The sequence below is a fragment of the Orbicella franksi genome, chromosome 3 (genome assembly GCF_964199315.1).
Source record: "Orbicella franksi chromosome 3, jaOrbFran1.1, whole genome shotgun sequence".
NCBI classification, from domain to species: Eukaryota; Metazoa; Cnidaria; class Anthozoa; order Scleractinia; family Merulinidae; genus Orbicella; species Orbicella franksi.
In genome coordinates this window covers 19,790,198-19,812,500 of record NC_138147.1, presented here as the reverse complement: position 1 = coordinate 19,812,500, position 22,303 = coordinate 19,790,198, and the positions used below count along the sequence as shown (strand labels likewise).

The window sequence follows — 22,303 nt, the reverse complement described above, 5'->3', positions numbered from 1 at the left end:
AATAATTATGTATCTCGCCTCAATAGAGATACATTATTTAACTAATTCTGTTACCAACAACAATAATTTTGACAGTGATAGTACAAATATGACATGAAATCTCAGAAGGAAAGCTACAGACCTTATTCTCCAATCTGCCAGTTGATATTGTTTATTTGCTGTAACATCACAGAACTTTTTCAGCAGGTATGCCAAGGAGAACTTCTCAAAGTTTAACACTCTAGCAGCCTGGCCTGTGTCAAACATGTTTACAACATAAACACCAAAGTCTCTCTGTAACCATCCAATGTCCATATCAGCCCCATGGAAAACCTACCAGGGAGATAATACACAAGGTTAATGATTTCTCTGAAGCAAATCTGTTTAACAAGGGTTGAAATAAAATTAACATGCTCATTAGGATTTCTATGTACATATGTAATAACATAAAAAGCATGCGAGTTGTGCATTTCCCACTATGCTGAACTGCAAATATACACAAGAAACTCATTTCAAATGTACTGATTAGTATAATTATCAACTTGAGTATCAATTACCATGGTCAGAAAAATATTGTTACCTTAAGTATTTTGGGATTTGTAAAGGAGTCATTAAGGATCTGTAACTCATTACGCAACTCCAGTGTGTCAATAAGATAGTCGTGGTCTCGTGTTGATATCTGCATCAAACAGCAGAATCCTTGGAAAGACCGGTATGAATGGTGCTGTGAAGAGAAATGAGAAGATTTCAGTAGGACAACAGTCTGTGACAAACCTCATTGAGACAAAACCTACAGAAAGTCTGGATAATAATGAGTTTCAATGACCAAAAGCAACAGGAAATGTACATGTGACTGTCCAAACAAAAACAAAACGCTTTGTACCATTTTTTACTACAGTTAATGACTTTCTGAAACTCATTAATAATTCATCACATTAAAACAAAGAAAATCGCAACCGTGAAGGAGGTTTGGATAACTGGTCTCAATTAGCATAGATTTGGACAATAATTCTAGTTCTCTGTTTACTCCTTAGTTTTTGTTTTGATTGAGAAGATGTATCGAACACTTTCAGAGACAGTGTTTCATTGGCTACCCAAACACCTCGAATTTCGCCAAAAACACTCCACTTCAAGTCGTATTTTCAACTCTCTTCTTGGTATTTGGATATTCCAATGAAACACTGTTTGATATTTTTTACATCTAAAGGCATGACAAGAGAGTTTTAGGGACCTTATGCAAACATGATAGCCATGCTCATGGCGAATGTTGATTAAAAAACGAGTTTGTCTTTTACCGGCATTTAAGAATCTCTTATCTAAACTTGTTTATGGTGTCTAGTGATGCCAGAAATAAAGGAGATATATCGTACAAAAAGTAATTTTTTTTCTGATTTCTTTTAACTTGAGGGGACCTCTAAATACAAAATAATACAACATAGTTTTCAAAGGTATAACACCAAAAACATGACACTATGATGCATGTTCTCCAGACTACATCAAATTTCTCATTTCAGGTTGTTATATTTATGGAGGATAGCAACGAAATACACTGAGAAGGGAAATGCATGCGCATCTATTAGCTGTTGCACTTCTTACTAAATGTTCTACTTAATGTTACATTTAAGGGATCATGCTATGGGCTTGATAGGCTATAACATATTGGAAAACATGTATCCAGTAGCATTCTTGGTCTTACAACAGGACACTTCAATAGATTTTACACAGGGTACCTCTAAATCCACAGCAAATTCACTGACTGCTGACAGATGCTGACTCAGCTCCTGAAGTTGCTCTGTTGTTTCCACAAGAGTGAGTGGAGTTTTGTCCAATTCCTCATACAGCTGGTGACACAAGACAAAGAATTTGTAGCTGCAACTTTCCTTAGCCAACGAAGTGTTACATGTATAAACTGTAGTCTTAAGGACGTTTGCGCAAAAATTTTCCAGTCAACAGATTTTTGTTAAATTTTTACTGCAGTCAGATAATGAATTACTTGTGCCAGAAATACAAAAACTATTAGGGGTCACCAACTTCATTTCAGAGATAAAGCATTTGGAAAACTACCCTGATTTTGAAATATGGTCTACATTAGGCAAATGATTTTAGTCATACATGTATTTTGTAGGAAGTTCACCTGTTGCATAAATAATTCCAAATGTTTCCAACATTTTCACAAAACTTAACCTCAAGAAGCATTTGAAACTGGAGCACAGATAAACGAAGAGCTAAAAATAACAAATTTCATGGTGCATTATGCAAAAATTTCAAACTTCTAATCGATAGATTTTCTTCATACTTTCGCGAAACATAGAAAATCAGTAATGAAAATGATCCATCAAGAGAAATATAGGGGTCACGAAATGTCCAAGAATGGCCATCTGCCCTATCATTCATTTTATTACTTAGCATGTGCTTGATGCACGATGTGGCATGTGAATTTGCATGTTCAGTAAGGATGTGCAGAAACAATTAGCACGAACGTCCTTAATGCATTTTGGAAAGATTACACGATTACACCTACTGAATGCAGAAAATCTCTAATAAGTAGTATAATGTTAAAGTTAAGACATAAACAACCTCATGCAAATCAAGTATTTATTTGAACAAGTGTTTATTTGATACCCAAGGTTTAATCGAGATAATTAATACCATTAAGGAAAGTCAAAAATAGGAAAATTATTTAATTGCACTTCAGGAATCACGTCAAACAACCAGATGCAAATGCATTGCACTTTGAAAAACCACAATGCTTTATTATAAATTACCCCAACCAAACCAGAGACAGTGTGACATCAATATATCGACAGAGGCAAATTTTGCTTGTCTCTGCACTTTAGAAAACTAGATTGCATCCCTTTGGTTTGCTTTTTTCAACATCTTTCCAGATCTTGTACAATACACCTGGACCTAGAAAGTGCTATCATTAAAGTGCACCTAAATCCTTCTCTCCAAATAGTTTTTGTGCTAAAATGAAACTATTTGTAATTGGAAACACTTCTGCAAAAAATGTTTTGCATATGTTTGAATCCTGGATTTCTATTGACTCAAATCCAGACTTAACAGTCCTCATACATGTGAGACAAAATGTCATGAATCAACTCACTTGGTCTTTCCGTGGCTTGAGCTGATTCACTGAAGGCTCAAACATATCCAGTTCATGTTGGTAAGGGTGTGCCGTGCTGGCAGAAAGTAACACATAAAACAAAATTAGTTTTATTACCAAACTTAGATTCTCATAATGTCATTATCATAAGCCTATAGATCACAGTTACATGTACTTAAGGATGCTCATGCCCATTGTTTCTGTGTATCCTTACTGTGCACATAATTCATGTTGCAACATAAGGCCATCATCATACACATCAATTTCACTAATGTAGTTTCTTTTATTGTTGATAGTTGTAACTTAAGATCATCTTAAAATGAACAGAAGGTTCTAACAATGCATTTTCTGTAATGTGCCTTATCGTGGAAACAAACTGGGGAACTCCCATTTTTAATGCCTTTTTGGCAAAAGTTGATCTTGACCTTACTGCGTGCCAAGTTAAAAAAAAAAATGTTCACGTGGGAACATTTTGGCCAGGAATGTACTTAATAGAAAAGACCCGTACCTGTTAAAAATACTGTATATCACCAATAAACAACATGTTTTTAGCTTCATAGTTTTCGTAAAGTGTTTATGCATACCTATTTAAAGCAGGGCCAGCCTGTCCTTTCATTCTCTCTTGATGTATAAAGTCAGCAATAGCTGATGGCACTTGTAGATTTTCAGGTCGACTGTCAGTGTTTGGACAATCTTCATGTAATAAATAGAGACCTAAATCAGTTGTTCTTAGAGCGGTTTTCAAAAGATTATTGTAAAACCAAAACCAAAGTAATCACTCTAACCAATCACAAGGGACACAGGCAATCCTTTCAACCATTAAAATTTGAATTATATGAAGCTGATGTGAAAGACAGAAAAATGTTTGTAAATAAGTCATGATTGGTTTTGGTTTTGTCCAAGTACTCCTGATTGGATGGAAAAGTGGCGCAAGTTTTTCAAGCCAATTGTGAAATGAAGTGATGCAAAACCAAAATTAGTTTTCAACACTCAAATGAAATCCACTCTGTGAATGTGTTGTACTTCAAAGTACTTATGCACAAATTTGCTTGTTGTTTTGTATATCTACAGATTGATCTTGGAATGCTTTGCCAATAACTCATTATCCCAGATTAATTTAATAGCTAGCTTTGCTACCACAAGTAATAATGTAGCAAAAGCTGGGATAGGGTGTTTTAAATTACCATGAGCTTGTTGTTTTTGTTTCCATGCTCCTCATAACCTGTTCAACAAATACTTTTTTCTGTTGCCTCATTGACTATTGAGCTGTGCGATTTGGACATCATTATCCCAGATGAGGTTGAGAAATTTGTCCCTTCAGGCAGACACGCTTAACAAGGTTTTAGATGGTATCCTCCCACTTATCTACCCTCCAGTATATTTGGGCAGTATTGTAGCTATCAAACTATTGAACTTGCATGATATGCTTGCAAACTTACTGATTTCCAAAGGTCTCAAAGCATTTGGTTTTCTTGTGATGATTGGAATGAAAGGAGTGTTGCTATTGTCAATCTTGTCTTTGAATTTCAGTTGTGGACGTTGAATATTTTTGGCCATGAGAAAACGGAAACTGGTGTCTTTTCTTCCTGGGGTGTCTTTCTGCAAGTTCAATAATAACAAAATGGTTATACAGCATATAATTATGATATTCTTGGACTTAACTGATTGTTAGCAGTGTTAGAATGAAATCATTTGCCAATGATTTAAACAAGGTCAACTTTTAATCATTGATTAGCTTTACTGCATTTTGTGGCTTTTCGTAGAAATATTACTGAGACAGCATTTTTTACGCAGTGCATATTATATGTATTCACTGGCAGCATATTTATGCATTCAGAGTCCCCGCTACCACAAACAGACCCTCCCACCTTCAGCTACAAGGTCAACAACACATGTCAGTCAATACAATCAGAATCAAATTTGAGAGCAAATCACTAATTACATTTATTTTTCAAGGCATTGAAGGACAATTACAGTTGCATTTCTAAAAGCACACATTCAAGTGTTCTGCATGGTCAGTTTAATTTGGTGTTTCCCACCCTCCTAGCAAGGACAGTTCGATGTCAACAGTGACTGGAACAGTGCCTACTCCAGACAATGTTTCACCTGGGCTTGAACAATCTCAGTCACACCCAATTGACCGTCAAACATGGGAAAAGCTAAATCAACTGGTAAATAGGAACTATCAAACACTAATGCATGGGAACACTCTACTACTAAAACAAAATATATTTATTAGTATCAATATATTGTTTATTAGAAACAATTAGTATTTTTGTGAGCAAACTTTTCCGTGCAGTTTACCCTTGCTCTGTTCCAGCTTGACACAATTGGTGTTCCCTGTTGTCCAGGAGCTCCAGCAACTGTTTGGTTTGCTTTGTTTGATTTAAGGCCTGCTGCCTCATCAAGACTTGTATCCTAAAAGCAAATCATTACAACAAAACTATTTCATTCATCTGCCATATGATAGAATTTTTTTGTTTTGCTTCTGAAGAGTAACTATACAAAATACTTTAAAAAAATGCAGGGTAGAGTATAATTTATGATTGAAAATGTTGTATTTAAATGTTCTCATTCTAGTGTCACATGTGATTCAAAAAACACTCAAGATAAATATTTTTCAAGTGCAAACTATTGGATATATAAAGAGAGAATTAAGTGTTAACCAGGACAAACACACTAACCACTTGCTCCAAAAGGATATCATTGGCTTCCACTAGACTGTCGAGTAACTCATCACTATCAGGATCAACACCATGAGTGTCTGATGGCCACTGACAGTGCACCTTCCAATGATGCAACAGTTTCCCTACGCTGCAATAAGAAATTCTTGCACTGTTATTGTGAAACAGATGTATCCCAGCAATATTATTTGTTAAAAGGAACAGATAAAACCACACTATTTAGCTATAATTTGTTAAATAATGTCAATAACTTCAAGCCCTGTAGCATGGGCTCTATTCTCCCATGAAGTAAAAATTAAATAAATCATTGTTAACGGTTAAGTTTAATAACAAAATATGAAAAAGGAATGCCCATTGAAGCTAATTTAGTATATTGGAATAGCACAGTATTCTTACTTGCTAAGAAGTCTCGCTCCTTGAGCTGTTCTAAATTCTCTGAAATCAGAGAAACTGTAGTAAAAGTCATGATCTTCTCCTGCTGCAGGCAAGTTTCCAGCATTCCTGATGGCATGGACAACAGCACTCAAGGACTCCTGAAAAAATAAAAACACACACAAAACAGGTTGAGTCTTGTCGAGGCAGTTGTGTATTTTTTTCTTTCATAGCTTATCAAATTTGATTTGTTCTAGAAGAACTAGATCCTTTAAAATGATTTACAACATACTGAATGGATCAAAACAAGACATTTATTTGCAGCACAAGCCTTCTATAAGGGTAATGTTTTTACTAATGCATCAATAATTATGTTTTCAGAGAATACATGTATACACTTGATTAAAACGGACTTCAATGATCATAAAATATTTTCTTGTTGTGAAGATTTTCTAAGTAATTTTTATATGTGTGCCTACAAATGCATCTCTCTATTATTCAATTAAGTTGTAACTGATAATGTCTACAGATGGCCGGCCAGGAAGTCTTTCCCACAGTATATGTTTCCATACATGTCATGAACATTATGATGTTTGCAATATCTGGAAATATGCTCATTCAAGAAGACTTGTATACTTGCCAACCTTTCCTGAGACAAATGGATGATATTTTCATTTGCAGAGTACCTGGATTTCAAGACATGTTCTGATGATTTCCTGACATTTCCTTATGTATGTAACATTGTTCCTTATTAATTACATGGCCTTCTTACATGGGAAGAGGAACATTTTGCAACCATAAATGTCACAAAGTTAAAGTAAATGTAGAACGCTATGGTACACAAGTAAGCATTTACAATGTCTTCCCTCAGTATGATGCAGGGCAACTGGGGGTGGGGGGAGGTAGGAACTATTCTGATGCCAAGGTTGATAAAAGTCTTTTACAGCTCACATCACAGTAATTAATTTACAGAAACGAGTTAGACTATAGTGACAGGCACGGTCGTTTTCTTTTAATTTTGGTCAAAACAATTTGGTCTTCATTGAACAATTGATACCTCTGTAAGTTGTGATAAGTTTTGCCAGTGCCGTTTATTTACATTTTCTCTCCTGTAACCTAAAATAGTATTTTTGTTGTTCTGCCTCCAGTGGATGTAAATGCATCAGTCAATTCTATCTTAGAACCTAACGATACTTGGTTTCTTATTACCTGAGAAAACGTTTTCAGTTCTCCTATTCCCGGCAAGGAGTCCTCGGCATTTGCTTCGTCTTGTTCCATGTGGTCGGCCATGTTCCCATGACTCTACGCCTTGTCCCAGTTCTCTTCCTCCAGGGCATGGACGTTCTGGACATCTTGTGTTTCCTTACATGACATGCTACCCGAGGACGTATTGAAAACAAATATGGCGCTCAAAATGGACGATGTATCGCAACTACTCGCCTTTAAATTTACAAATTCTTCATTTGATCCTGAAAAATGTAAGGACGGTAAATTAACTAGCAATGCATTTCATCCATGATAAGCTTTCTGCTGAGCAACCGAGTTTTCTATAATCCTTAAAATAAGCCTTATCTAGAAAGTACAGTTCTGATATTTTGATTGTTGATCTGTTCTAGATGTTAGGGACTTATCAGCACAATGTGACACTGATGCCGAACTGCAAGATCATCGAAAACGTATTCAGACTCTGAGCGAAGAAACGGCTGTTAGCTTGAAGAAAAATGTGTACAAGAATTATATGCAGTTCATCGAAACATCCAAGGAAATATCATGTATCTTTTGAGGAAAGTTGTCAGGCTAATTGTCGGATTTACAGATTTCAGAGTTGGAATTAGATCAAATTATATCTTACCAAATTCGCATTTAATATGATTACGAATAGACTGTTGGCTGTTGACTTTGCTTCACAACACATGCACTTCCGACTTGTCTCTGACTTACAGTTCTTAGGCCGTTAATTTACTGTCCAGTAGGTTTTTTTGTATTCTACAATTTGTAGTAACTTGAAAGTTAAGTTCTATACCAGAAAGAAAAAGGGTATCCTTCCTGTAGCTCATTATTTGCACTTCCAGTTGGCTTGTTTAGAAGCAGGTTAGGGTGCCTTTATACCCGAGTGCTGGTGGTGCTGTTTTGATTGGGAGGAGTATGTTTCCGGGTATGTTTCCGGGTATGTTTCCGGGTATGTTTCCGGGTATGTTTCCGGCTATGTTTCCGGGTATGTTTCAAGGCTAACTTATGCAGATAATCCTCATTTCGGTTGTTGCTGTACGGGGTTTGCACTTGTATTGCTTTTGTAAACTGGGTGTGACTTCTGTGCAATTCCTTTGTGATTGTATTGTGATTGGCCAGAGATTCTGAACTTAAGATGGAAACAACACCATTACTTTTTGTGAGAACTGTGTACATGCTCTAATGCAAATCTTCTGTTTATATTATCATGTTTTATAGAAATTCTAACGATGCCAGGCTAAAATCATATCATAGCTGTTTGCAGCGTACGCATGAGAAAACTCACAGTTGAAAATTATCGCAACAACAATTGTACCAAAAATTTTAAGTTGCTCTTGTAAATTCTTTTATAGCTAGGGATAACATCATCTGCCTGGGAAAACTCAGTTTTGAATCTAAGAAACAAACAAATAAACAAACAAAAAATAATACCAAAAAATCTACAGTGCGACTTGCTTTGCTACCAGGGTGTGAAAGGATTACTCCACACACAGTTTTTTGGTCTTGCAATTATGGCCGTTTCATTTTGTGCCCAGAACCCCCTGTTGATGAGAAAAATCAAAATTTACCCTCCTATAAAACATCTAAGTGTCACTGTGATCTTCCCTTGAAATAACCCCTTTTTTCTTTACCCCAACTTTTCCTCCAAATCCCTGAATGATGCTGAAAAAATAAGCTCTCAAGAACTGACTTTCGTAACCAGGTGGATATAAGATGGAATGGTGTGAAGGATAATCATGTTCAAGAAGTAATTTACACTTAATTTAGTATGACCTTGAAGGATCATTCCCTTAAATTAATTTATCAGACCTGGAGGCTGAGATGTATCAACTGGGACATTTTTTAGCAGAACAGAAATCAATTCTCAGCAGCCAGCAAGACATGTCTTTATTTGGAACACAAGGTGATGAATGTTTAAATATTTAATACATAAGTTATAATTTTTATTTTTATATTTAATACCAGTACCAGTATATATTTTTCATAGTGCGAAGAAAACCAATTCTTGGAGTTGTCCTCTAAGCAAGCTGTAACTAAATGTATGATTTATCCGTACTAGCTGGAAAGTGATTCTCACTAGCCCCCTTAAATTTAATTTCCTTTATATTACTTGATTTGTAAATTATGTCCATTCCCTCAAACATTTTCTTGAGAAACTTCACTTAATCCTCACTGAGGAAAAAATAGGAGAAGTTGAAAAAGATAAGAAAATATGGGCATTAGAGAGGTAAACATGAAACTTAATAAGTGAACTAATTTTCAGTATTTAGATCTATGTACTATAGATTTTGCATCAATAGCCAATTTTACTTTATCATTATTATCAATTGATTCCTGTTCTCAGCTTTCTGTTATGTGTAAGCATATTTATGAATGGTTTCTATTTGGTGCTGATACTGTTTTGAGTTTTCCATAGTCATATTTGCTAGTAGGGGAGCAAGACTTGAATAACTGAAGTGAATAATTTTTGCTTTACTGCTAATCCTTGGTTAGTTGGTAGTTGTTACTCTTCAGTGCTGTTAACATTGACAGCTGGTATTCTTAACTATGCACCTATTGCTGCTATACTGTTTTTCAGACTTCAGTTCTTCAACAAAACCGTCAAAGAAAGATGAAAAAGGTAGCAGTTCAATTGAATCAGTTGAGGGCCTTGCTGTAAGTGACAAATTTGTATTTTTTTAAAATTTGTTAACCATTATTAAGTCCAGATGAAAACAACCCACATCATCATTCATAGTCACTTAATTTTTATAAGCAATATTTATATACATGTAGGCATGTCCAATAATAAAGCTTTAAAAACAATCATTAAAGCACAGTTAATGGAGCGTGATGCTATTTACATATCACTAGCTTACTATTGTTAAATGTAACGCAGTAGAACTGTTATGCGTTAGAACATTACAGTGTATATAAGTCTTTCTTGTCTAGTTTAAACAATATTCACAATAGCCTTGCATGCATGCATGTTGCAACAACGTCTGGTTTAATTATATCATGTGTTTGTATGGCTAGTCTTTTAAATTTAACCCTATTCTTGTTTTGTTCAAAGCCGCATGGGCTCTGTACTTTCCATGGTACATAATTTTATATTGGTCTAAACCCAGACGTTTGTCCAGCTATAAAAGAGTCTTAGCTTGGACTTAAGCATCATTCGCTTGTCATATCACTACTGTAACTTTTAGTTAGCCCTCAAAATTGTAACTCCCACCCTTCCCTCCCTTTGGAGGTTTATTGTTGTTGTTCATTACTATAAATAACAAACTGGACTTCACCTCTTGTGTCACGCTATCGGTTAAGTCTTGCAGCGACTTCCCCAAGCTTCATTTCGCTAATTTAGTGCCTCTATTTAACGCTCTTTTATGCCTCTTCTTGTCCGATCCATCCAATCCAGCACATGCTGGCGGAGTTGGCTCATAGTGCCAGGGAGATAAGTACATGTAAAGCTTGAGAACTGTTTACGCTCTAAAACTCTGTTTACACTCATCTGTCATGCCAATTGCGGAGTGGTGTTCCCCCTTTACGCCATATATTGCGTGTTTGTTGCTTGTGATTGTTGGGGTATTTAAAGCTAATACTCCCGAGGAACTGCAACATTAATAAATTATTAAGCAAAATTGGTTTAAATGGAGACCTGTATACTAAATAATTAACTTATAAGTACTTTATTAATTTACATAATATAACTAAATAAATAGCTTTTTTCATGTTCATAGAGTGTCCTGGATATAACTGATGTAAATTGTGTATTTGAGGGAGACCTGGTTGAAGTGGATCCTGAAACATTTCTTCCGAGATCAAAAGTAAATGCCTTCCTGTTACATGACAGCATGGTTGTAGCAAACATTATCCAGAACAGGTATGTGCAACCATAAGGTTGTAACCAGGTGACGCTGCTGAAAGTAATTTCAGTGTTGGTTTGCAAATGCTGGTTGCCTGGGACAGGATAAAGTATTTGGGTAAATGTCCCAAGTGAGACTCACATCATTCCTGTATTTTAGTCCTCAGCTTTTGTTAAAAAAAAAAAAAAACACTGACCAATGATTCCTGAGGGTATTTTGACTTGGGGTTAACTTGGAAATTAATGGATTTACTTCCCCGACTGTTCGGTTCCACTGATGTAATTGTGAGCCAGTCATGCAAAACCTCAATAACTCTGCCAATGAAAAGTTGTATTTTATTGTCACCCCAGTAATTCTTGACAATGTCAAACAGATCTTAATGATGCTATCCTCTAAACATGATGCTCACCAAACATTGAAATAAAACAAAGTTTTCATCACAATATATGATGTGAAAACTTACTATGTTAAAAAGATATCAGTAGATATACAACAGAAACTTACTATGTTAAAAAAATATCAGTAGATATACAACAGAAAACAAAGTTTAAGAGTTGAAGTGACTATGCAGTGTTTACAATAGGTAAACTTACTTTTTGCTATTAGTTGGCAAAGTGGCTGTGGTCAACAGAGAAGGGAAGGAATGTGGTTTGGGCTTAAGTAGCCATTAGAGGGGAGAAACATTGTGCAATGAAGTGAAGAATGGTTGTGGAAGAAACGAATTATTAATGACCAACTTGAGCTTAAACTTTTTATTTTTATTTATATGTAGGCGTGGTCCAGTCCGTTTTAAGTACCAGTGTTTGTTTGAACTTGAAAATGTTGCTGTAGTGAACATGACAAGTGCAGACGGTATGTGCATCTGGCTGTTTGTAATCAATCCACCCAGGCAATGCAAAACCACAAAATAATATTGTTATTCCGATAGGTTTTTAATTAATTTGCGATTCAATATTGAACAATCTTTTATTTTGTAGGTTTGAAAGATGCTTTTAAGATTTTTCTTTTTCCAGAGACTCATGTCTATCAGGCTGAAAGCAAACAGATCAAGGTAAAGAGACAAATACAGTGTTAGTATCAAGTAACAATAAGTCTCTAGGACAATCAGTCTTTTGGTTAATTTTGTTATATACAATACATCATGCAGGAACATCTTTGTTTGAGATTGTGCCATCTCCAAATATATTAGAATTGAATTATTGTAAGTTCAAGTATTTTGGATGCCACGAAAGCGAATTGCTTTATATTAGAGTTGAATTTAGCAACAATGCAGCAATTTTTAGCAGCAATTTCTTCATATCTTTCTCTACAGTTGAAATATATGATCTTTCATATGTTCACGTGTATTCTTCATCATCTACTGGTATGTTACAAACTCACAATGTGACCAGCTCCTAGTTGGCTTGAGAGCTCAGTTGGTAGAGCACTGCACCAGTATCGCAGAGGTCATGAGTTCGAATCCCGTTCAGGCCTGATTTTTTTTCAGGCCTTAATTTCACAACTGCTTAAGTTGTGTGCATGACTGCGATGATCAGCAATGCCTTCATTAAAGTTGACTGTTGGTATGCTGTACTGATCTGCTTTTAGTCAGAGTATTTTATGTTAGAACTAGTTATACAGGCAAAGGTTGATTTTGTTAATTTCAAGGATTTTGAAGGTCAACTGTGACACTTATGTAGTACTTGTACACTATTTGAAACCTTCCTGGATCTGTAGTGGTTTTAAGGACTGACAAATGTAGAGTCAAGTCATGCTACTAACAATAATAATTGGTTTTAAGTTGTACTGAGTTTATGCTATTAATAATAGCTTATATGGGGCCCTTTATTCAATTCTGCTTCTTAGAAAGAGTGGTTAGATAGAATAGAAGAATGTAAAAAGAACTTCAAATTGAAGCTGGAACAAGAGTTCTCTCAAGGTGACATTCAAGTTGAAAGTGAAGGGACTAGTGCACATTCAGTGAACACTAATCCATTCCTTGATGATGACAAGAATCCCTTCACTAATGATGATGATGATGATTCCAAAAATCCTTTCAAAGAAACTACTTCAACAAATCCGTTTGATGATGATGAAGGTAAGTGAAAGTGCTTTTTTTCCTGTACTGTTTGGGTGACCAGTGGATGACCACTCTTTAGAGAAAATTGCAGTGGAAAATGCTTTTAGAAAGCTGTTAGTTTGAAAACAGCAGAGAAAATATTTTGAAGTAACTTACAACTTGTGCATAATAACACAGTTAATTTGTTTTTGCACTTGTAGAACCTATTGCATCATCTTCACCTGCATCTACAAGTTCTAAATTGATCAAGGTAATAATTTTCCTTTTCTTGCAAACTCTTGCATTGAAAGAGTTTAAATAATAAAGTTGCCAATGAAGGAAAAAACCTTGTTCTGTGATATACCCTTATAGTTAGTTTTGTACTCTTTCATTATTTTCAGGTGGGAAAAGCCTGGCTTAGAGACCTCCCAGAGGATTTAGACATGTTTATAGCACAAAGAGATTTTGAAAGGGCCATGGAGTTGATAGACAGAAGTGAGTTAGTGCTGATTCCTATTCAGTGACACACAGGAACCTTGCAATTCCCACACTCTACAGCATAATAACAATGTACACGTAAAAGTCAAAGGATTTTCTAATTTTTGCCTTTTTTAAGATGGTTAAGTTAACATTTTAAGATTCTGCAAGGTGAGGGGTAGAGTAGAAATACTCCAAGTCACCTCATACTGTGGAAACTGTAGTTACATGTAAGCACTGAGAGCTATGAGCCAGCTGGGTGTAAAGGGCTTTACTTTTACTTTGTGTATTGAGCGGACTAATTATTAATAATATTTCATTATCTTCATTTCAGCGAATCAGTATTTAAAAGAGAATAGTAGCTCTCAAGTAGCAAAAGAAATCAAGTAAGCTAATTTTATTTTTTCACATTCGTGCTGTTACAGTAATTATTAAAATAAATTGAGATTCACACACTTATGTTCGTGTATAATTCATCAAGCTTTACAGAAGACTGTTAGGTTAGGAGTATAGCAGAATTTTCTGACATATGAAGGTGGGAAGGCTCATTTACATGTAAAATTCCACATCTGAGTATAACTTGGCTCATCAGAATTAAAGTGCATTTGGGAATCAACAACTCTCATCAGAATAATATTGTTGTAACCATGATAATTCCATGATAGTTTTTAGAAAACGGTTTTGTCATTTTTTTTTTAAATATGTTGACAAGAAGGTTTAATAAACTACAACCAATGATAATACACACAGTATAAAGAGCTCAAATCTCTGCCTCCCAAATTTGCATTTTGCTAATCAGAGGCTGTGTTTACTGGTGTGATATTCTGTGATATCAAGTCTCAGACCCAATATGAGCCTAACAAACCTTAGCAACTACAGTGATTGATAATCTCACAATTTTAAAATGAAAGACAGAAAAAAGTTCTAAGTATAGACCTTATCACAGTTTTCGACACTATCTTGAACACAGGCTTCCCAAGCTCAAAATTTGACTCTGCATACGTGGTGTATGGGACAGCTTGTGTATATAGAGAATCGTCTAGGAAAGTCACCAATCATAAAAAAATTGTGTAAATTACTATCTAATTTGAAATAAAGTTTCCCTACCTCAAATGTGTCACGTACTTGTCTCTTGAAGCCATTCTGATGCCGTTTAGTGAAGTCATTCGAAAAAATAAATTAAATTGAATTTTACAAAATTTGCGATCAAAACGTTAAAATACTAGGTAGAAGATTTTATTCACCAAGTTTGAAGGATGTAGCTTGGTTAGAAGATGCTCAGTTAATTTGTCTAATTTTCCATACATTTGTCTAATTTTCTTCCTATGAACCGTGTCTAGACATCCATCTACCCAGCCAATTTACAGACAATGTATGGAAAATTAGAAAAATTTACTGAGTGTCTTCTAGCCAAGCTACATCCTCCAAACTCGGTGAATACAATCTTCTACCTTGTATTTTAACGTTTTGATTCACAAATTGTGTAAAATTCAATTCAATTTTGGAAAAAGTTATTTGCCATTGGATTCCCATACAAACACTGTAATTTCTGACCACCTTGCCTACCCATCAAGGTGGTATTGAAGACCATGATAAGGTCTATTGTCAAATTTTTATTTTATGACAGTAATTTTTTTTATATATATTCAAGCCTATTGGATTTCTAACACTATTTGATTTTCTACGTGTGTGTGCAGAGTTCGTTTGGATCGCCGAGTGAAGCTGCTGGTAGATGCTCTTATTGATGAACTTGACTGTAGTCGAAGCTTTTTACTCCATGTGGGACCACGGGCTACCAGACGAGCTGTGTCATTACTGGTTCGACTGGGAAGAGCTTCTGAGGTGTGTCGCTAGATCATATTGTGAGTGAAAGGAAATGATTACTCAGAGTTGCTATGTTACATAGAAACCCTGGAGGTGTACTCCCTAAAATGGACTTTATGGGGAGACTTCACCTGACAGCTAGGGATACCTCTTTCAGGCTGGAGTATGAAAAAAGGTAACAAAAACTGTCATTTAAGTGATTCAAAAGCCTTTTCAAAATAGCTGCGACAGACGCATGTGACAGCTGAGTCAATTGTAATGAGTATTTTAGATTATTTTTAGGTACTCAGTCCCTGACTCTACCCCAGCACCTCTTATTTCATGAAAGACATGGAACCTGTCAAGCGGAGCTTGCAATGAAGGGGACGCGTACATCCTTCTTAATTGAAGGACAAATATGAGATGACTGGGGACGAGTCAATCCAAGGTTATAGAGAAGGGATGTAGCGTACCAGTACGTACATTAAGATCAGTCAATCGATCGTTATTTTTAAGATACATATGAGGAACTTTCCATCACGTGAGCATTGTTCCTGACTTAAGTACAGAGCCAACGTATTACAAGCTGTTCATCATTCTTAAGGCTTATTAAAGTGGAGTTACATTTCTTAAAACAATGACTTTTATTTCTTGAATGTGACAGGCATGTCAGCTTTTCTTAAAGAACAGAAGTGAAGCCATCAAACATAGTCTCAGGTAAGGTGATAGAAATTAACTTAAGAAAGCTTATTAGAGTAGGACAGAAAATCAACATGTGTGGATTCAGTCCTTGTAATGGGCCACTTCAAGGATGTGACGCTTTTCTGATACTTTCCTTTCAAAGAATTGTCAAGTCTAGGGCCCCATATGTCCATGCATTTGCAATGGATTCTTATGAACTTCACATGTTTATTAAATTCTACAAAGGTTTTTTTTTTGTTTCTATAAAAATATGAAAAATTGTTGATATTACTTGACATCTTCAAAGTGGTCCAGTAAAGTATGTTTTATTTAATGTTTCTTCACTGAGGTCTGTTGCCATCAGAATGATGTGTTATATGGTTACTCTGTTCATCCTGAGCTCAACACCAGGATAACTTGTTTTCACTTGTCAGTAAAATCAATTACCGGTATTGATTTTACTTATAAATAAAAACAAATACAATACTACAAGTACTGCTACATTATATGAAGATACATTTGATATTTATTGTGGTAAAGATACAGTTTTCTCTGTCGTTTAGACAACTGAAGATTGAAGGAGCAACGTCTTTGTACATTTCCAAGCTGTCCAGTGCATTCTTTAGCAGTGTCATAGAAACTGGCAAGGAGTTTGATCAAGTGTTCTCTGCCAACAGAGGTTTCAGCTCGGGTCAGTAAAACTTTGTCAAAAAAAACTGATATCCATTAAACGAAAAAAAATTCCGTGTTTTCTATTGAGTTATTAAAACCTGACTGGAAATTTGCAATAAGAGAAGTTTTGTAGGAACACGGGCCATAGGCAAGTATTTCCACAAAGTTATTTTTCGGTCAAACTTTCACAAGTGTTTTTATTACTTGATTTACGGACATTGTTCACTTAACTTCGATATACAGTGCTCACGTGGTGTCACAGTAATTACACAAGCAGAGCCTCTTTTATCTCTTTTTTCTTTATCTTTTTTGCCGTAAGAAAAGGCTCTGCTTGCAGGATGTAGTAACTATAGTATTACATGGAAAAACTTGGAGGAAATTGCATTTTAGAATGCGAAAAAAGGAAATGCATGCCTTGTAATTAAATTTACATTGACGGCAGGGAGTCATGAAAGATCACGCGGCTTTTCTGTTCCTATTTCTGTTATTATACTGTCAGTAAGCGGTGTTTTTGGTGTTGTTTGACTGGCAGCATTTGTAGTGTGGGCCAATACTGAACTGCAGCACTTTGTGTCTCGCTTCTCCTGCCAAGTGTTCCGTAGAGAGATGGGCGTGGCAGCTATTGGTGTTTGTGTTAGTATGGCAAAACAACAATGTGAAAAGGTAACAGAAATCATTCAAAATGTACCTTTTACCATTCAAGAGCATAAGATAAGCCTGCGTTATGCTTTAATGCAGCAATGTAATCTAGGGTACAAAAATAATCTTAAAATAATATTTTTGCAAATTCTTTCAGAATATTTGCACGACAAGACCAACATCCAAGCTAAAATGATTAATAATATCTTAATTTTTGCTACTGACTTACTTGTCACTAATCGCGTTGTTGTTATCCAATCAATCAATCTTTATTTGCACTCACTCTTGTTCAAAATAAGAAATTACAATAATGAAAATATTAAAGTAATATTATCTTATGCTTCAGCTGCACGAGATAGGCCTGGACTTGACTTTCTCAATGCAGCAGATGCTTCTCAGAGACATCGTAGAAGCACTCCTGGACACCAGGGACCAGATGGTGAAGTTTGCAAGGCACAGAGTTACGGTAGATATCACTTTATCCGCAGTCTGATATGACAGTGAATCCAAGCGTGAGATAACTTACTGTTATGTGGTTCCTAGCTTTTTGTGCGAACATTTTTTTTTCATAATATTAGTTTCTAAAAGATCATCTGTCTTCTCAGGGTAAAGACGTTTATTGAAGTTACCGTACCTGACTAGAACTAAAACTTTCTAAGCTTACTTAAAAGTCGCCAGAGTAACAACAAGCCTTTTTGCCGTAGCCCCACTGTGCTATGGAGATCTGGACCTACAATGTAGGTTTATTTAAAGGAAACTAAACGCCAAATCAAGTCAGGTTTGAGTAATGTCTCATGAAGCAGCAATGATATAGTTCATGGGTTTCTTCTTATACAGGAAGCTAACTGGAAACCCATGGACTTCGAGGGTCAAACAGATCAACTGGGAACCTTGTGTGGGGAAATGGAAAGCCTCGGTGTTGAGAATTTCAACGATCTTATTGTTGGTAAGTGGCTACAGAGAAAAGAACTTTAACTTAGAATTCGTAATAGGTGACTACATGTACGAACTGAGCTGCAGTGCATGAGGAACTCGGAAGCTATGAGATTGTTACCAGGGCAAGACTGGCTGGATGGAGTCAAAATTCTAACATAAGATTTTGTGGATAGTTGAAGGCTCGTGAAGCACTCGGGGTAACAGAGGCGAATGCAGTCACTCATTTCATTTTGTACTGCAAGCTATGTTTTTCCCTCTGTGACTGTAAGGAAATGTTAATAATTCATTTCCTAGTGAGGAACCCCGACCATATTTGGGTAGCCTATTGGTAGAAACTGATTCTCTAGCTGAGTGGAGTGTTATGTGTTCACCCCGCAGGTGGAAACAAAGTGGATCTGAGCGGTGCTACCGTCACCTTTATTAAAGGAGTGTTAGGTTTCCTAGCAGATGGATTAAGTGTCAATACACCACAGGTAAAGCACTGGGCTTGTTGCACGACTGATCTCTAATTTTTTTAAAGGAAATTTTCCATAAAACGCATCAGTTCACTTTCGATTTCTTCGTAAATAATGGAATCAAATGGACTAACGTTATAGCTTACACATGTCCGAGTCGTCAAACCATTCCTTTAAAGTAGTTTATTCCACGATGCTGACTTATGGGTGTCTTAGTTATTTCACAATGTTTTTTTCTTTTTTGGAATTAAAGCGTTCTTCTAATTTTCAGCTTCAGCCGGTGTTTGTGGATTGTATCGGAGATTTATTTGAAAACCAAGTTGTCCTGTTTGAGGCCATCCTCAAGTCTGGTCGTTATGTGAACCAGGTATGCAGTGGAACTCTGCTGTTTGTGTTTTTTCGTATTCACCCACTTAGCTGAATCAATGTATTTAAATTGACCACTGCTCCCCGTTAGCTTGATAGCTCAGTTCGTAGAACACCGCACCGGTATTGGAGAGCCTGAATTTTTTCCAGGCATTATTTTCGCAACTGCCTAGGTTGCGTTCATAACTGTGGTGATCTCTCAATTCTTTAAATCCTTCTCCCGCAGCTAAAATATACATGTGATCACATGTAATTCTGATATCTTGTTGATTTATCCCAGGCTAAAAGCGGAACTCTCATAAAATACTTATCATTTACTCGAAATAGTAACCTTTAAAGAAATTTCCCAATTAGGATTTAATAATAATGATATTTTAACGGGAAGCTTTCTCACCCGTAGGTGATCTACAGAAAGGTCCCGATCCAAAATAACCACTCAACCGAGTGAATTCAACATACAAAAGGAGGAAATTTATGTCAATACATCATGCAAATTACCACGTGCGAGTGTCAAATAGCAAATCGTGTTCGCTTTTAAAGCTTAAAATTCTCAACGAAAGCTGGCCAAAGGAAGAAAGAATGGTCCACAATTCGTTTATGATTGACTGTAATTATTTTGCCGATGGCTTTGCAGTCATTTTATCGGCTGTTACTTTACCAGTCTTTGACAACTGTAAATTACCATCTTTTTGAAGTCGTAAAAGCTGCATTAAAACGGCCATCTCTATTCAAAACGCAGTTGAAAGGGCATTGATCGTCATGTCTTCGCGGCCATCGAAGGAAAGAAAAATTCTCCTGGTATTCTTAGCCAACAAGATTGATTTTCCACTTTGGTGCCTCGTAAACGTTGCTTGGCGTTTTCTCTTTCCATTTCAAGGCCAAAAGAGGAATTTTTTTCTGTTATGAAAGAAAACAAGACCTTGAAAGCTAATAAGTTTTTGCAAGTGTCGTGTGTACGCGCGAAAGTGCGGAGAGTCACGTGACAGCCAAGCTCTTTTAGCTCGAAGAGTTACCAAATTTCCTTAGGTATGGGGCTACGCTCGCGGGCCTTCGGCGCGCAGGAACCGCGCTTTTAAGACAACCCAAGACTGTGGAGAAATTGGTATTTTTTTTTTTACTTATTATTGTTTAAGGTACATGCTGTAATTACTGTGATTCACTTCATCCTGTTAATATTTATTTTGACCTTCAAGACAATAAATCTTTTAATAAACGTTAGTATCTTTTGTTTTTCTTAAAGCATGACTTCATCCTGAAAAATGCTTCATTTGTGTTGGAAACGGTTCTTCCCCTTGTTAAAAAGAAATTAAAGGTAGGTGTACGTAAACAAGTGGCTCTATGATGTATGAGATGGAGCAGTTACCGTATCGGGAAGGCCACAAGTGCGGCTTATCTTAACCCTTCTTTTATCCATCTAACGTTATCGGCTATCGCCTCGTGGATCCACAACAACTTTGACAATGCTATGACGAAATTCATGTTCAATAACAGGACAGACAAAACTGACGTCAATTTGTTAAATTTTCCATGGAAAGTAGTCTGATTAGTATTTTTCATTTTGTAAATGTGAGAAAGAAAGAGAAAAACGCGAAAACGGAGGGAGATTTATCACAGCCCGTAAGTTGGAATCAGTGTATTATTTTTAGCAACAATAACCGCATTGGCCAATGTTTTTTGTTTCTTTTCCTCAGGTTGGTAGTAGCTCCACACGGTTAATAGCAATGCAAAGCGAATTAAAAAGATTACAGGCCGTAACTCCTTCCAGTGATCCCCCGGAAGCTGAAGTGCAAGCTGGCAGATGGAAAGAGAAATGAAGGCTGATATACAAACATCGATAGTAAAAATATAATATTGACTGGAAATGTATTCCAGAACCAGTTGGTTTAAGAAACAAAACTGGAAATAAATTGCAAAGTAAATGAATAGAGGCTTTTATATTCTCCAATGTAAAAAAAATTCAACATTTTATTTGAAACGAAATCTCTTGTCAAAACGCCATGAAGAAGAGGCTTCATAACTTTCAGCTCGCCTACTTACACAAATAGACGACAAGTGACAACAACATCCTACAAAAACAACAACAACAAAAAAAAACAACAGACGAAAGGTTTATAATGGACAAATTTAAAGACAGGTTTTGGAGATCTAGTTACTGTAATTTCCCTTAAGCATCAAAGATATGCGTATAAGATGTTAAGTTCCTTAATAAAATCAAATCTGAATTGTGTCTTGAGTTGCGATAAGGTGATAAGTGTTTTGCTCGCAGAGCCCAATAGTCTCCTTGTGCAGTCACACAGGTGAATCAGCATTCTGGGCGATATTTTAATTGTTTTATTATTAAAATAAGCACTGTTATGTGGAATTAAAAAATGTCCCTTCTAGGGAAGGGGTTGAGGGGGGGGTGGGGGTGGTGAGGGGGGGTGGGGGTGGTGAGGCGGGGAGGGGGGCAGAGGGAGTTGTTTTCTTGGACCATCACACACCACGGTCTTTTCTGCTTCTTGCTTAGGTCACTAGGTAATATGGCCGTGTGCTTGCAATAGACCATTTTCGTTTTCCCGGTATTGGAATGGAACTAGCTGGCAACTGAGGCTAATGCTGGGAGTCTCTTCGAATGCAAATGACTTGCATCTCTTTTTTGTGATATTCCCCCGCATGAGCCTCCATTCCAGGCTAGTTCCAGTCCAATACCGAGAGTCATACCGAGAATACGAAAGTGGCCTATTGAATTTTTGCCTAGATTACTGATCCATAATCTGTTTTGCAGCCTGTTGGCAGGCGTAAACAGGGGAGGAGAAAAACACCAGGACGTTTTTAATCTCTGAATCAATTTTTGAATCTACAAATCATTTAAGGAACTCCTGACGAAAGTAACGCTTTCTTTTGCGTGGAATTCAGTTCCGACAAATAAAACGATACAGCGAGTAAAATGAGATGATATCAGTGTGTACCATTCGACAACCTTCCAGTACAAAGGACTGTTCCATTTCATTTCCTACCAGTTGGACTGTTTATTTCATCAAGGAGCA

At 36.3% G+C, this 22,303-nt stretch overlaps 2 protein-coding genes across 5 annotated transcripts in view; one reads left to right on the top strand and one right to left on the bottom strand.

Annotated features, from left to right (window-relative positions):
• LOC145482580 (exosome complex component 10-like) overlaps positions 1-7,434 on the bottom strand; it is a 29,060-nt gene extending 21,626 nt beyond the window's left edge. The window contains exons 1-10 of the mRNA XM_081461176.1: positions 7,348-7,434; positions 6,163-6,299; positions 5,767-5,896; positions 5,387-5,500; positions 4,522-4,681; positions 3,667-3,775; positions 3,083-3,158; positions 1,710-1,820; positions 560-703; positions 122-312 (exon numbers count right to left, since the gene is read on the bottom strand). Coding sequence (XP_081317302.1) covers positions 122-312; positions 560-703; positions 1,710-1,820; positions 3,083-3,158; positions 3,667-3,775; positions 4,522-4,681; positions 5,387-5,500; positions 5,767-5,896; positions 6,163-6,299; positions 7,348-7,428 — 1,253 coding nt within the window. The 5' untranslated portion in view covers positions 7,429-7,434. The remainder of the gene's footprint in view (positions 1-121; positions 313-559; positions 704-1,709; positions 1,821-3,082; positions 3,159-3,666; positions 3,776-4,521; positions 4,682-5,386; positions 5,501-5,766; positions 5,897-6,162; positions 6,300-7,347) is intronic.
• A 25-nt stretch (positions 7,435-7,459) lies between these two features.
• LOC145482587 (exocyst complex component 8-like) lies at positions 7,460-21,587 on the top strand. 4 transcript variants are annotated; one of them, XM_081461185.1, is made up of 21 exons: positions 7,460-7,616; positions 7,755-7,910; positions 9,176-9,271; positions 9,947-10,023; positions 11,085-11,227; positions 11,983-12,062; positions 12,188-12,261; positions 13,056-13,287; positions 13,470-13,519; positions 13,650-13,743; positions 14,060-14,111; positions 15,423-15,567; positions 16,193-16,245; positions 16,773-16,900; positions 17,414-17,544; positions 17,867-17,986; positions 18,358-18,466; positions 18,835-18,929; positions 19,183-19,278; positions 20,518-20,589; positions 20,969-21,587. In XM_081461185.1, exons 1-21 carry the CDS (start codon positions 7,511-7,513, stop codon positions 21,089-21,091), a joined length of 2,232 nt encoding a protein of 743 aa, XP_081317311.1. In that variant the 5' UTR covers positions 7,460-7,510; the 3' UTR covers positions 21,092-21,587. The 4 variants fall into 4 exon arrangements, 3 of the variants coding, with proteins under 3 accessions (XP_081317311.1, XP_081317312.1, XP_081317313.1); XR_014048782.1 differs by lacking the exon at positions 20,969-21,587 and having other exon boundaries at positions 19,183-19,859; positions 20,518-20,595; XM_081461186.1 differs by lacking the exons at positions 20,518-20,589; positions 20,969-21,587 and adding an exon at positions 19,678-20,507.
• The last annotated feature ends 716 nt before the right edge of the window (positions 21,588-22,303 follow it).

Bases quoted from the DNA above. Each gene is read 5' to 3' on its own strand.
- LOC145482587 (XM_081461185.1), top strand. From the start codon at position 7,511: ATGCTACCCGAGGACGTATTGAAAACAAATATGGCGCTCAAAATGGAC. The intron at 11,228-11,982 runs GTATGTGCAACC...ATTTATATGTAG, and splicing joins GCAAACATTATCCAGAACAG to GCGTGGTCCAGTCCGTTTTA. The intron at 13,288-13,469 runs GTAAGTGAAAGT...TTGCACTTGTAG, and splicing joins TCCGTTTGATGATGATGAAG to AACCTATTGCATCATCTTCA.